Below are 16,392 nucleotides of genomic sequence, written 5' to 3' on the forward strand. Positions count from 1 at the left end.
CTAGCTGAGGCAGCTAGTTTAACTTGCTAGTGAGATACTCGCTGACTTGTGTTTTGTAATTCAGTCATTTATTCTTGATGTGTTTACAGTGTTTAAAGTGATAATCTCAAAGATTTTCATGTTAATAAATGTCTGTTAAGTCTCTATCTATCACAGAATGAGGTAACACAATGGTGATTGAGCCTATGGCCCACTGATGAAAGCCTTTGCATTTGCAGTATCACAGACTGGGTGTCTGTGGCGACATTCGCAGAAACAATCACAAGCGGCGCCCAGTTAGTGACGCGTTTTCCATCAGCCAGCAGTGGTTGTTCTGTCAGAGAGGGTAGGCGGAGCTAAGCGGCTGCTTTTCCCGTCTCTGGAAATCTACTATGGCTGAACAAACAATGAAAAGATCGATGACTACAGATACAAATTCAAAAATAAGTGAAAATCCAAAGAAAAAGAAACAAATTCGACGCTCAGAGGCAAAGGCAAACAGTCTAAAAGGAAAGTGACCGTCAGCGAGGAAAATCAAGAGTTACAACCGGAGCCAACCGTGGACGTCACACATGCGACACTGTGGATATCTGGGAAGTGTGCTCTCGCAATTACAGTTTATCGCAACAGGTGCCACCGAAGTGGTCGAGATTATCAATTCAAACCTTTGCACTTGCAGTGATGGTTCACGTGTTTGTAATAAATTCAGTAGTGCAGTGCAGTGTGCGGGAATTCAACCTTTTCCTTCAGCTGAGTTGGTTTTCTGACTTTTGTACTTAAACAAAGCTGTGTTGCTGGATGTTTGGGAGGTGTAAACATTAGCCAAGCAGAGATCCGATCCAGGGAGAGCTTCTTCCATTAGAGTGAAGTAACTTAACACCAGTCTCTCTTGACTTCACACTGAAAAACTCCTTTAGCAAAATAACAGCACTGCTAGGTTAAACTAAAGTAAACAATTGTCCGACAGTGCCTCTGTCACTCGCACCCGAACGCCACATGCTCATCAATATTCTCCTCATGTCACCTGACACACTCATACTCTGACCTACATCTCCTCAGAGCCTCATCACACACATTACACCCTGTCTGCATGCAGAGAGGTCACATGACCTGATTCTCTGAATGAAGCAGCCGTCTCTGCGCGTCCGCTGTCTGGGTGTGTATTAAGACCTGCGAGGTGAGTGTGAGGCTCCTGATGACAGCTCCTGTGCTGCGGGGTTCCTGAGGGGTTAATGACGAGTGGAAAGTGTGACCCAGGGGCGTGACCGCTGAACCTGACCTGTGCAGACAGCAGGAGAACATCGGGGGAGCAGGGCTGACTGCTGAACAGAGAGAGACAAACAGCAGAGTGACTGCAGGTGGATGAATGAGTGAAGGCCGAGAATGTTGTTCACAACCATGCTGCAAGTTGTTGTGTGTGTGTTTGTGTGCGCACATTAAAATACTAGAAAGGTGAGTTTAAGATGTGCACATGGCGCAGGATTTTATGACATCACAACTAGTTGGAAACAATCATGGACCAATCATGGTGCAGCTGAGTGTGATGATGAAACCTCCAGTGCAGTCTGGTCTCAGAGCATGAAACAGTCACTAATTGTAATCTATAGGATTATAGGTATGGTGGATTAATGTACCAGCAGACATCAGGGCTTCCTGCCTCGGTGTATTATCTCTTCCTAAACCTGTACGTCTAGTGGTTAGACCAAACCAAACCTAATCTAATGAAACTTAATTGTTTCACAACATTTTGGGAAGCGGTCACAGTTTGGTTTAGGCCCTACTTATTTATGTTTGGAAAAAAGACCATTGTTTTGGTTAAACTACAGTACTTCGGGGGCGCTGCTCGCAGGTTTGACTCCTGTTCTGCTTATCGTATACATGTTATCCCCCACTCTCTATTCCCCACATTTCCTGTCTCTCTTCAGTTATCATATGTTATAAAGGCAACAAAAAAATGAATAAAATAATTCAACAGTCTGTTGTAATAAAAGAAGTAAGTTAACTGAACTAAGTGCTCAAAGAAATTTGATGAACTCATCCCAATGAATGGAAGTAACTCAAAAATGATTATTGTGGTACTTTTGTAACACTTTAAATTATTGTAATTGATTTCAGTTACATTAACTTATTTATACTCAGAAGTGTGGTAGGTACCTGGCAGCCTACGGTAACATTGATTGTTGTAAGGGTGGTGGCTGCAATGGTGATCATAACGGTGCATGTCTGTTGAAAAAAATTGAAAAAAAACCCCATAACATTTTACATAAAAATTATAATATAAAATATCAGCAGCAATTAAATCCAATGTAATGAGGTGTGTCTCATTTGTCCAACTGAGTATTACTGTCTGGCATTCTTTTGAGGACCTTGGGCCACATGACATGAGAGCTGTTGAAAAAAATGTTTCTATGGGGAAAAAAGTAATAAAAATGCGTCTTATACACGTTTTTTTTTTTGTGTTAATGCAACTTAAAAGGTTTACGGTAATCAGTTTCCTCAATTGAAATTAGGAGACACAGGAGAATTTGAGATAAACTACTTAAATAAGCTCATCTTACTTACACTGAATGGACGGGGTGCTGTTTACTTCATTTATTTAAGTTAGATTAACAATAAATAAAAGAGTTATGTTTCCTCAAATGGTTTGAGTTGAACTAACATATCAGGTTACAGTGTACTTGGAAACATGAAGTGCTCACACGACAGCTTAAATAACGCATGTTCATTCTTAATCATTTCACATGACTTTACAGTTACTTTCCCCAAGGTAATCTGTTTCCTACATTTTTAAGTAAACTTAATTTGTTAGAGTGTATGACCTTTGCTCTCACAGGACATGAACCCTGGTCTCCTGTGCTTGTTAGACTCGTCCATTGGTCCTGACTGGCAGCCAATCCTGACTTTGTGGCTCTTTGTACGACGTCACCTGACCTCCTACAGGCTTTTGTTTGGCAGGCAGGAAAGCACTTACAAATTGAACACTTTAACAGGGTTATTTGTTAGTTTGAAAGTGGTGCTGAATGACACTAAAAATAAAACATTTCTCAAACAGCTGTTGGTCACACAGATTTCCTCTAAAACTGGGTTTAATGAGAACAACCATACTCAGATTATTATTGAGGATTGGGATATTTCTTATAAAAATTGTCTGGAAGGGAACTGTTATTGTGACTTGCGTGATTTCACGTATGTTTCTGGTCATTTAAACAACTTGGTTTAATTACTGAGACAAATCAATCAGTCAAAAACCAAAGTACTGATTTGTTAATACAATAAGTGAGTGACTAATCACTTGTAAATATATCTCTTAAAATGCCTTAATTTCTTAAATAATCAAGTTGAAGAAGCATTAAGACTTAAGACCAATAAACATAAACTTCTTGCAGCATTTTGAACAACTCCAGCTTTTCATAAATGTGAAGTATTTAGGCTCAAAATCTCCTAAAGTGAAGCTTAGTCAAAATTAAACAAAAGGCAAAAACGTCACTAATTCCAGCTTCTTTTATGAGAGTAAATTCTGTTTTTAGTCCTGTATGATTGTATAGTGAATATCTTTGGGTTGTGGGGGAACATAATATTTTAAGACATTATACTGGGATCTTAGAACGATGATTGATACTTTTCACCATTCTGACATTTTATAGATCAAACAACTAATCGGTTAATCGAGAGAATAATCGTCAGAATATTTGACAATGAAAATAATCACTACGTTGCAGCCCTGGTCTTAACAGAAAATCTCGCAAACACAGTCCAAAACAACTAAACGCAGCTTAAAAGCCTGTACAATAATAATGCCATTAATAACCGGTCATATTAAAGTAAATATTGCTTTTATCAACTTCATATTTAACAATCTAACAAGGAACCAGTGAAATGTGAAGGTTTTTGCACATTTCGCCAAAAGAATCTGTCAACAAAGTCACCTCTGCACGACTTAGACCTGTTTTTTCAACTCAACTCAACTCAACACACGCTCACGCGCACTGTAGATACACTGATCACACCGCGCGCTCCTCGGCTCCCACGTGTTTGTCTTTGCGGTGTGAACAGAACTAAGCCCCTCTGCTCAGCTGTCATAATTTGTTAACGAGTCTTTTCAGGGAGCGCAAAAAGGAGGAGAGAAGACAGAAAAAAAGAAAAGAAGGCTCTTCACGAGTGACTGAAAAGCGGAGGTCCATCCAGAGAGGGAACCCAGGGGCGACATCAGACCGATTTCAGAGCGGCCCGTGATGGCATCTCTGTATATTTTAATATTAATGACCCCCGGCCTCTATAAGCCTCCAACAGGTGCCCCCAGCCCCACTCGAGACTGAAACCCCGGGATCATTCAGCATCCATCCATCCAGCGGGACTGTGAGGAGGATGAAGGTGGAGAAAGAAGGCATAAAGAGTGTAAAAGGGGAGTTAGAGAGTCAGATATCTGGAAAATAAGTTTTTCAGTCACTTTCCCCCCCTGGAACAGGCTCGGTGTGTCCCCCCCTCCCTTGAGAAAGAGATTGACTTTTGTTTGGAGTTTGTGAGAAGTGGGAATCAGAAGCGGGACAATGGGACTCCCCACGGTGAGAGGCTGAGAGGAGCCATCTCAAATCAGTCAGCCAGAGGACTGACTAATCCGGCCATTGTCCCTCCCCAGCCACCGGCCGCACATCAACACATTCGCCCCCCATTGTCCCCCCCCCCCTACCTCCACCCTCATGCAGCGGGATTTGCTCTCCCCAACAGCCAGTTTTGTCCACGGCAGTTCGAGCGGAAGTTTCTCACTGACAATTTGCCCCAAATAGATTTGTCAGAGCGTCCAACTGCACCGCAGCGACCACTGGGTTTCTGGGTTTGGGTTCTGCCTCCGTGTTTTCTCTCTCCATGGTGAGGCCTTCGCGGCGTGTGTGGACATGTGGAGGCGGTGGGGATGGTGGGAGTGTACGTGGTGTGGTGGTCCTGAGGGAGCTGGATCGTACGTTAAGGAATCAAGAGGGTTCAATGTAACTGCTCGTAGGTTTTGTGATGAGTAAACTTGAGTATTGCGCCCACACTTCACGACTGAAATACTAGGGTAGCCTACTTACAATGTTTACTTTAGCACCAGTACCCCACTGTTAGAATACCAAACTATGAATCAAAGTCCTGCATTCTAAAAAAAAAATAAAAAAAGACTTATGGATCATCATTTAAATATGTAGTTAAAGAATAGTTAAAGAACTGTCAGTGTTATAGTAACTATAAAATATTGCATCATTACATTATTATTAGTAATGCATTAATGTTTTTCTCTTGGGGGGAACTCGTTATTAACTGATTTTTGCAAGAAACTTTACTCTTTTTTTTTTCAATCATGATTAATCTGTTTATTTTTAATCTGTAAAAAGTCAGACAATCGTGAGAGATGACGTCACAATTATCCAGAGCCTAAGGTGAAACCTGCACATTACTTGTTTTGACCAAACAAAATACTATAGGAATATATTAGAATAGTTAGAAAGGAAAAGTTGGAAATTAAAAAAAAAAAAGTCGGAAATTTAAGATGCAAGAGGCATAAAATGTTTTACTTTAGCATTGAAAACATTTTTTATCAAAGTACATGCCGATTAATTTTCGGCCAGTCGACTTATTGATTAATTGGCTGTACTCGGGGTGTGTTATTCAATTGTTCATTTTTAATCCAATTTTCTTAATTTCACAAACTGTCAAACAATAAATGTAGCCGAATATAAAGTGCACTTTTTCCTCCTGAAACACATCGTAGCAGATGTAGTGCATCACATTTAACGTCGAATATCTACATTTCAAACAAAGCGTCTTATTAATCTTAGCCTTTGAACCATTTGATGTTTCTATAAAGGTTAAAGGTTTAATAGGCCTCGTGGGAGAACAGTCAAAATGCTGGCTCCTGATTGGCTGAATTCTCCGGTGTGTCTGATTGTCAGGATCAGAGTAGATTAGGGGACTCAGTCAACATCAAACCCTGTTCAGTAATGCTCAATCAAATACAATTTGTGTTTGATTAATCATATTTTAAAAAGTGAGGTCTCTTTTAATGTATAACAGGCACGCGGACAGGTAACCTGCATGAGTTTAGTAGAGCTGTCCGTGGTGCTGAAATCAGGCGGAATATTTCTCGTTTATTTTGAAAGTTTGATCATATTTATGAATATTTTTGCTTTGATATTTGATATCCCGGAGAAGTCTTCCTGCCGGTTTGGTTGAAGCCTTTTACATCTACCACGTGACCAGTCACGTTTAAACTCACGTTGCGTGTCATTAAAAAGAGCTGAGGCGGTGTTTCCTCACCGTTAAAGACAATCACCGCTGAACGCTGAGACTCAGATCTTCTCCCCTCACAGTCGCTATTAAAGGATGCACGGCTGCCTGGCTCTTTGCTCGGCTTCAATCCTCCTCATTATTTGCTCTCTGGAGCTTTGTGACTTCTCCCTAAAGCCAATTGGTTTCCGCCTGGACGGTTTTGGGGGCCTGCACAGTGATAGCAGTGCGTAAAAAGGATGGTGCAGCTATGGACTCCAGTTGGCGACTGTGTATAGGAATTACAAACACGGAAGTTATTTTGAACATCTGTATGCTGTTATTTCAATGTAAACACCATTAAAATGTCAGTCTAAGATGGAAAAACAAAAATCAACAGGTGTCAAAGAGACATATTTACACCTGGTTTGTGTCTGAAGGTATTTTTTTCATTGTTGAAACATTGAAACATTCAGAATAATCCCCTCGGATTGTTTTCTGCTTTGACTCTCACTCCTTTCTCGTTGTTAAAGTCGATCCTATAGTATGTCAAGTATCCGCATACTGATGCTGAGCTCCCAGAAAAACAGATACACAATCCAGTGGCCCCTTTGTCCGCATCATTTCATTGACTGTTGGAGGAGAAGAGAGTCACTAATACAAAAAAAAGTGAAAGAAGGCAGCCCGGGCAACCATGATGTTGGTTATATTTGTCTAAAGGCTATCAGTGAATGACGAGGATTAGGACGAGTTAAGGAGATTATGTCACACATTCACAATTCAGCCACCCCGGCAGCCACCCACACACCCACACGCACACATGCACACACACTAAACACGCGCGCGCTTAGAAATAACTGGAAATGTTATTAATCTGAGAAAACGTAAATTCTGCATTAAATCGCTCTACTTTTTAATTTAACCACCATCACATGCAGTTAAAGAAAATGTAATCCTGTAAAGAAGAAGCGTATAATAGGTGCTTTTATTTTGAAGGCCATTTATGTGAGCGAAAACACACAATATGTGGGCTCTTTTTTCTGTGTCCCTGCAGGAGAATCAAAGGAATATTATGTAGATGTCTCCTCCTCCGGCTTGTTAGTCTCCTGCTCGGCTGTTCAGCCAAAGGGCAGGTTGAAAGACATAACAATGGCTGATTGCAATTAACTCCGCCTCTGCGCCTCCACCCTGTCCGCTTAAATCGACACTTTGTGAGTCCATATGGCCCGCAGTGCACCGTGGGAATGAACACAATTAAGAAAAAAAAACAGAATATGGATTTCTGGAGTTACCCGGAGAAAGCGCAGCAAGCTGTCAAGGTCAGGGTGTGAGTGCGCGGGGCCCCGCGAGCCTCCGGACAAGCAGGGAACGGTGTGCACCCCGGGGTGGGGGGGTGCTGAATCAAACCAGTGACCACAGGGCGTCATGGGAGGTGTGACACATCAGAGCAACATTAGACCGGTTTACCTCGAGCTTAAAGAGAGGGAGGTAATGATTTAATTAATGTGAATTCATTAAGGGAGAGTGAAAGGAACAGTTTTATTGTTGTTCTTTAGTTTTAAAGTGAAACATTTGGGATGGTATTCTATAAAAGTAATGCCAGTTTGATGCTCAGAGGAAGCGGGAAGGTTCTGAGGGTGTGAGCCTGCAGGAAGCGCGAGAGAGAAGTCACATGTAGTGAAGATATTTTAAATGGAACAACTGGGATTCAAATATTTTCAATCTGAATGAAGTGAAGAGGTGGTGCTTGTGTCATCTAAGAATAAAATGAAACTTAAATGAACTATTATTGGAATATCGATCTTGTGTGTTTCATTATAAGCTCTAATGTTTAAAATGCAGAAAAGGTTTGTTTGTGTTTGTTTGTTGACTTTTTTTAGTAATTATATTGATTTAAATGAGAAGGTGTCATTTCTAATAACCACTGTATCATCTGTCAGGGACCTGGTGTTTGCCTCACAGCACAGAGTGCAAATATGTCGGTATGTATTACCATGCAGCTGAGCTCTAACTTCCGATTGAGCGGATTAATAAATCGCTGGCAGACCTCGTTAAAACAGCTGCAGCAGGTTGGAGAACAAAGAGAGAAGTGAAGCTCAGGATGACTTTTTGAGACATCTAACTCATGTGTAACAAGCTAAGGCATTATATTAATGCTGTGTTTGGATATTATGTGTTATAATACATCATTAAGGAATCAGGAAAATTTGTGAAACAGCTGCTAAACAGTTTGATCAGCACTCATCCATGACTCATGAAGGACTGCAGACACTCGTGTTTTTGTTCTTTAGAAGAATTCCTGATGTTTACTGACGTCATGACTGTACGTTTTCTGCAGCACTGAAATAAATGTTATATTAATATAATATTTTCTTTTGTGATAAAGTGTACGGGATCCCCAGAAGTCTTTTTAGTTGCTTACCGTCACACAAAACGCATGTTTAGAGCTCAAACTGGTGCAAATGTTGCAGAAAACTCGCACGCAACACGTGTTTTGTGTCTGCAATGCCTCTTGATCCATGAGCAAGGCACCTCACATCACTCGCGCACACATTCACACGATCGCTCACACACTCGCTCACTCTCTCTCCCTCACACGCCCGTGACGTCAGGCTGGAGTTTGGAGTAGAAAGCCAAGTGGATGAAGGAAGTGGAGATCTCCACCCTCCAGCCTCCCCCTGACACTTCTCATAAATATTACCGAGGCTTATTTGAAGAACTCGCAGCACAAAGTCACATCGTGTCCTGGTTGTAACGCGCTTTCAGCTGTCAGAAGATCCAAATTTGATTTTTTACTTTTTTGCGCTCCAGGCAGCGTTTAACCGAAGACAACTTTATGCGCCGGTTGTTGCGCCGCGAGCTGGACGGCTGCTGCTGCCGCTAACAGGTCTCTACCCCGGGGATAGAGTGTGCTTCTCCTGCCGCACAAGGACCCCGCACACCGGAGGTGAAGACCGCCTGATACAATGTTCAATCATATGTCTTAATCTGGACTCGTCGATCAGGAATCTGTCAACTTTGGCAACTCAGGACTTTGACTCGCCGATCCTCTCGCTGCTCGCGAAGACTTTCAGGAAAGTGCTGCTTTTTCGCCGATTTATGCTTCTGTAAGCGAGAAAAGAAGAGAGAGAGAGAGAGAGAGAGGGCTTTTTTTCTCTTGAACTTTCTAAAAAGACCGAGAGTTTCCACGATGAGCAAACCCGCAGGCTCAACAAGTGGCTGTCTGGATATTCTGAACGTCAAATCAAGTAAGTGTGGCTCCTCTCTTTCCTCACGCGCCCTGCAGCTCGGTGCGCTAGAATACGTTTAGAGGCCTCGGTTACCAACTAGGTTATATTCACGACTTCATGTTTCTCATGTCATCATAGATTCACGACAAGAATTAAGCCCGTTTATTCCTCGTGGTTTGACTGAAATGTGAGCAGTGCTCCGTGGGGAGTAGCTGTCGTCCGGGTGCGTAAACTTGTGTCCAGGACTGATCGGTAGAGCGTCCTCGGCCTGATCGGAACGACTTTCTGCTAAAATCTATTTTTTGTCACATTGAGAGGTGGAGAAATTATTCTCTGTATTCATGCTCTTGCTTCCTAGTCGATGCCACTTGTTGCCTCTGATTTCACCACCAGCAAAAGAGTATAAATGTATAAACAGCGTGACCGATAAACGATAATAAGATTCTTATTTTGCTGTCCTGCGCTTTTACGCAAATTAATAAACAGCTCTAATCTTTGTGTGTCTGCATGCGCGCGTTTCTGTAGCACTATTAATATATTATATTTATAGATTTTTTTACTCTGAATGTATTCAGTGATTTAAAATTAAAGAGTTGCGTATTTTTCTTGTGCTATAGAAGAAAATCTCGTGGTTAGTTTTGGATCAAATATGTGTTTATTTTTCTTAACCTCTTAATTAGGCCTCACAGTGAATTCAAATTAAATCTGATTATAATAAAGGCCTAATGTGGGCCACTGTTCAGTGTCCAAACACAGGAGCATTTCTGCTAAAGTCACATTCGCCTGTGTGTAGATATGTGTCACACTGCTGTTTCTGTGTTTAATTCTAAAGTACCTAAATGTGTTCATATTGCTGCAGATGACAAATTAATTTAATTATAAACGATTTAAAAAAAGCACAGTAACATATTTAAAGTCCTGACAGCAGCTCCAGTCCCACATTATGGGTGGTCAGAGAATAATTTCCTGCTCTCTGTAAAACTTAATTTCACTTCTTTTAGCAGCTCTTCGCCCTGATGGTGATTACGTTAATGGAAGATGCCATATATCTCCAAGCAATTAGCGCACACAATGGGGACGAATTGGACCCCCACAGCGGGAAGTTAAATACATTTCCCCCCTTTCACAACAAAATTGTTGCATCATTTTATTTAATTGAAACTCGGAAGTGTGCAATTTAGTGTTTTTATTCTGAGGGTGGAAATTTGAGTTGCGTTCAAATATAAATTAAGGGCGGTTAAAACTTTTACTCTAAACGCGCGCAAATGAACTTGACTTGCTTTGATTTATTAAATGTCTGTTAATAAATAAGAGACTTAAATGAGTGAAGACATTATTTTAAGTATTAGTAAAAAAAAATGTAGAGTGTACATGTATAAAGAATTAACAATCAGGGTAAAATGTAGACCCCAGCAGCGGGTTGTTTTTTAAATTTCAGCAGGCCAACTGTTGCTGAAACTCTCAGCAGACACAAAAGCTGCATAAAAAGTGAGTCCTTCTCCATCCCGTGGTAATTACACGGCTGTGCCCAACAGTTAAAAAGCGAACACGGCCTTCTGATTCTTCATAATCTGCCAATTGAAGCCCTATAACTCTCTCCTGCAGTCATTGTTTTTGCTGCGCGCTGGTTATTCCCATGCTACCCTTTTTGACGGGTCACTGGCGAATCAATGAGCAGGTGGCAAAACGTCAGTGTAATTACATAGCCGGCGTTTCCCTCCAGAATAAAAAAAGACTCCCTCATATGCATACAAATATACTTCTATAGATTCACATACAGAATCTTCAGAGGGAAAAAAAATCATTTTTTTTCATCTTCACCGGGGTGCATTTACATGCACTTCATTTGAGTTGGAGAAACGAGTTGGTGCGCATTATTCTCATGGTGCAGTGTCACTCCCTAATCCCGGGGCCTATAGACCTGCGGGATAAAGCAGCTGTCGAGTCCCATTATGAAGGGGAGTTGGCAGCTTGTCGAGATCCAGGCAGTCAGACGAGGTTCAATGGGGGAAAATCATTAAGTTAACACTTTCCCCTAATGTCTCCATTGTGCGCCCCCGGGCTATTGTCTTAGAGAGCTCAGATATGACGCTTCCCACCGGACTTTATTCTGGAAATGTGCGCCGTGAATTCCCATGGTGGGACGAGGCGCGAGGGCGCTGTCCAGTGTGTGTGTGTGTGTGTGTGTGTGTGTGTGTGTGTGTGTGTGTGTGTGTGTTGTAGGTTTGGCGGACAAAAACAAGTGATTTGTAGGACGGTTTGTTGGTGTAAAACGCCTTAAACGATTTCATTTTTGGCTTTAACTGTACGCCCACAGTGACACTTTATACTCAATCCACTGGATTAGAGAACTGAACTGCAAAAAAAAGTCAGTAAAGCAACGGGTTTCTTAGGTTTTGAATCAACTTCTGGATTTATTAATGCGATTTAACCAGATCTTCACAGATTTGTTTCTATTTAATTCATATCTAAATCATCATGTGAACTAAATGTGGCCCTTTCTCAGGTCGGATACTGGACATCCCATGTAAAGTGTGCGGGGATCGCAGCTCGGGGAAACACTACGGTGTTTACGCCTGTGACGGCTGCTCGGGATTCTTCAAGAGGAGCATCCGCAGGAACAGAACCTACGTGTGTAAATCTGGCTCTCAGGTGAGGCCTTCTCGCGATTTCTTTTATAATCTTCATTTGCGACATGTGCTCAGTTTTATCTTCATTTTCACACAGGGGCCTGAACAGACTGTGGCAAAGGTGCACTGTCTATAAGTTAATATGTTTTTTGTCTGGGTCGTTTTTGCATTATTTTGTGGATAATCAAACAAGTTGTAGATTCAAAGACATGTAACCAGAGGCTAATCATCCCACAGTGGTTTAGGCCAATTTTCTGTCAAGCTCACCCCATAATACCTCACCAGAAATCTACAGTTAGGCCTTCTGCGCATGCCCCAAGGGATATTTGTGTTGTAATTGTCACTACAAAGAGGAATTAAGTGAAACAACGTCGCGGGTTGTCATTGAAAACCTATTTCCAGCTTTACGCACGGATGCGCATTTTACGCACAGATTGCCTCTCTCTCCTGGCGCTGCGTTAAGTCTCCCTTGATGAGCCTAATTGTGTCATGCCTCTACCATTAAGCATTGGGCTAAACACCGCGCTGCTGTAATAAACCAGGTGTAATCCAATCTAATGTGATCACTCGGAGCGAGGATTTAGGCGGCAGAGGGCGGGATGGAGTACTTATGCTCCGGGATGAGGCCGCGCTGGAGCTGCAGGGGAGCAGGTCGATAACTGCGCGATAATAGCGCGAGCTTTCACCTGGAGATTGGCCTCCCAGGAAGATAATGACAGGAAGCATTTTATTGTGAAAGCTGAGAGATATTCAGGCTGTAACTCACTCTGTGTGTGTGTGTGTGCGTGTGTGTGCGTGTGTGTGCAGGGTGGCTGTCCCGTGGACAAAACTCACAGAAACCAGTGCAGAGCGTGCCGTTTGAAGAAGTGTCTGGAAGTGAACATGAATAAAGACGGTAAATGGGTTTAATTGAATTATCACTTCGGCCACAGACACGCTATGTGGTGGTGTTTGGGTTCGAGGTGAGAGACTAGGAGGGAATAGAGTGTTAGGGTCGTTAATGGAGGCTGAAAAGAAGCAACAGGTTAATAATTACCTGGTTTTTATTTTGTATTATTCATATTTTATAATCTGTTGGAGCATGTGTAGATTATGTCTTATTACAGCTAATTATTTAATATTATACACAAACAAAATTGGACGTTTTAATCCTTAATTTTAGGGACATTTCTCACCTAAATAAAAAACAGAACATAACGTCTCTGGGGGGGAAATCATTAAACGAATATGACAAATTAACTCCTTCATTCCTTCACTCTCTGTCCCGTTTCACAGCCGTCCAGCACGAGAGGGGCCCCCGCACGTCCACCATCCGCAAACAGGTCGCCCTATATTTCCGGGGCCACAAAGAGGTGAACGGATCGTCGACCCATTTCCCGGGATCCTCTCTGCCCGGCCCTCCCTTCTTCACCACGGTCACGCAACTGGAGCCTCACAACCTGGAGATGAGCGCAGTAGCGACCACGCCGGAGAGGCAGGCCATCGTGGGTCTGGCTCAGCCCACACCGAAGGTATGTTGGACATTATTTTAATACGATTTTTTTTTTACATCAGGATTTAATGGAGTTCTTTAAGAGGTTTTTTTCTGCATGACTGATCGATATACTGCGATTTATTTTAAGCTTTTCAGACCATTTAAAGCATCTGATGTCCTTCTTAAAATTAAGAATTATTAACACATATGTTATTGAATATTTAGGGTATTCTGTGGACATTTGTATTGTTGCCTTCCCAAAAGTAATTATGGGATTACAGCTTTTTTTTCGCAAGGGTGAGAAGTTGAAATTCTTGTCCTGATTTAGCAGCCTGTGAGCCTCAAATCCTCCTATTAGATTTCTCACTGTAATCCTCCACAAGCAACACTAATAATTATAAAAACCAGGTGCTGGGGCTTGGAATTTGACCTTTTTTGTTCACGGTTCTCTGCGCCGCGTTTCATTCTAATAAGACAAACTGATCCATGATGCGCTTCTCCTCTTCTAGTATCCACATGAAGTCAGCGGCACCCCGATGTACCTCTACGAGGTGGCGACGGAGTCTGTGTGCGAGTCTGCGGCGCGCCTCCTTTTCATGAGCATCAAGTGGGCCAAAAGTGTCCCTGCATTCTCCACCCTGCCTTTATCCGACCAGGTACACTTTGGATTGAAGGGCTGAGGGAGACGCTGAGGGGTCTAGATATAATTCTGCAGGATACTGACCGTTTTTACTTGAAATAATTTCAGTTTAAAAGATGTGTTGTAATAAGCTGGGTCTTTCACAAGCTTCTCTATGCGCAATATGGATAAAAAAAATATCCATCCTGTTTTACGCACGAGTTACTATTGAATAGGTGGCAAATAAAGGCTTAACTACAGTTAATAATTGCTTCTTTGTAGTTCACAGTCTAACACTGAAACTCTCCCTCCTTGCAGCTGATTCTGTTGGAGGACGCATGGAGGGAATTGTTTGTTCTGGGCATTGCGCAGTGGGCCATTCCTGTGGACTCCACCACTCTCCTCGCTGTTTCTGGTATGCGCGAGACACGAGAGCTTTAGGGCCACTCACAGGCCTCACGAGCCGCAGACGTAAATGCTTTTGGAGTGTTAACCTATATAAAGACATTTTCCTTATATCTGGTTACAGGAATGAACACAGAAAACACAGAGTCTCAGCGGATGAATAAGATCATGTCTGAGATTCAAGCACTTCAGGAGGTGGTCACCAGATTCAGACAGATGCGCCTCGATGCCACAGAATTCGCCTGTTTGAAATGCATCGTGACATTCAAAGCAGGTCAGTAAACGCATCTCACATTGTATTTAACACTATACTCGAAACTGAACCTAACCGATTTTTTTTAACCGGAAATAGTTTTATTCTATGACTGTAATTGAATATTTGAATTCCTGCCTCTGTCTTACAGTTCCCACGCATGGCAGCACTGAGATTAGAAGTTTCCGCAACGCCAGCGCCATCGCAGCCCTACAGGACGAAGCGCAGCTCACTCTCAACAGTTACATACACACCAGGTAACATCCAACTCAATCAGTCAATCAGCCACATGCTAACGCATGTTTAACGCCCATTACTCAATGTTTATTATAAGTTAATGACGCAATAAGCCACTGCATCTCCTGTAATTGTGCTTACGTGCAACAGCTGAACCTCATTCTTAATTAGCAGCGATTTGTCACAGGTGTGCGTTAATTAGCTAGCCCGCGTCACACGGTCTACACACAGAGGGATGTAAAGGGATGTTTCTGACCCTCAGTCGTGTCTTTCAGGTACCCGACTCAGCCCTGCCGCTTCGGGAAGCTTCTCCTGCTCCTCCCGGCACTCCGCTCCGTCGGCCCGTCCACCATAGAGGAGGTGTTCTTCAAGAAGACCATCGGGAACGTGCCCATCACCAGGCTGCTCTCCGACATGTACAAGTCCAGCGATATATGAGCTCGCGCCGCCTGTCCAGATGCAGGCAAAAGACTTGAGCTGAAGGTTCCAGAGACACTCAGCAGAGGGCAGACTGTCAATCATAGCAGATGTGACCGTGGCCTTAAAGGCTCATATGAAACAAAGACTGCAACTCAGCCAGAATTCACCGAGTAGCCTGTTAACAGTCAGTGTAGTTGAGGATTAGCTTGTAACTTTCATTATAGAATGACTGAAGCTAAAAAAACTGCCATGTTTGTTCCGGGCACCGTCTTTAAATCTCGCCTAAAGACTCTGGAGAGCGCGTGCCAAGTACGACAAAGACATTTTATATATCAAGAAGTTTTTCGAGTCTCTGAGACCAATGAGCTTGACGACCAATCCAGTCTTTTATTGCTATGTTCAATCCCTATGGAGGAAACCAAATAAAGATGACGCATGCGTAATGAGGACGTGAATCGCTGTCCCCCGGATCTGGTGCTGAAACCAAACGCACGAAGAAGAAGAAGAAGAAATGCCAACTCTGAAGAATCAAGAAGAGAAGGACTTCTTTTTACGCTGGCTTTGCCTCCTGACTGTAAAACTACATTCATCTGGAGACGGTGTTTGTATTTATTGTCCTGTTTGTGTTGGTGTGTCCTGTTTGAGGAGCAGCATTCAAAATGTTTAGGTCGACTTTGTGAAGTTAGACACTAACACTGGATACAATTATATTCAGCACTTGGAAATGTTCTTTTGTGGCCTGTGATGTTTTTATTCTGTTGTAAATATTTGAAGTTATGACTATTTAGAGTTGTAACAAAGAGAATAAAAAGACACTGAATTAAACTGTTTTCAGATATTAGAGATTTAAAACTACCAGCTGCAGTTTGGAAACTTGTTTATACTCTACATGGTGAGGAAAGGGGTGA

The 16,392-nt window shown here is 42.3% G+C and overlaps 1 protein-coding gene across 1 annotated transcript; it reads left to right on the plus strand.

Moving 5' to 3' along the window:
- Positions 1-9,381: 9,381 nt before the first annotated feature.
- Positions 9,382-16,249, plus strand: nr2e1 (nuclear receptor subfamily 2, group E, member 1). The gene is made up of 9 exons (XM_069657311.1): positions 9,382-9,464; positions 11,953-12,098; positions 12,884-12,971; positions 13,352-13,587; positions 14,060-14,206; positions 14,488-14,584; positions 14,699-14,848; positions 14,979-15,084; positions 15,340-16,249. Exons 1-9 carry the CDS (start codon positions 9,407-9,409, stop codon positions 15,500-15,502), a joined length of 1,191 nt encoding a protein of 396 aa, XP_069513412.1. The 5' UTR covers positions 9,382-9,406; the 3' UTR covers positions 15,503-16,249.
- Positions 16,250-16,392: the final 143 nt, after the last annotated feature.

This window comes from Semicossyphus pulcher, unplaced genomic scaffold (assembly GCF_022749685.1).
Source record: "Semicossyphus pulcher isolate SPU_LCO1_2020_fin unplaced genomic scaffold, fSemPul1.0.p SCAF_11, whole genome shotgun sequence".
Lineage (NCBI taxonomy): Eukaryota > Metazoa > Chordata > Actinopteri > Labriformes > Labridae > Semicossyphus > Semicossyphus pulcher.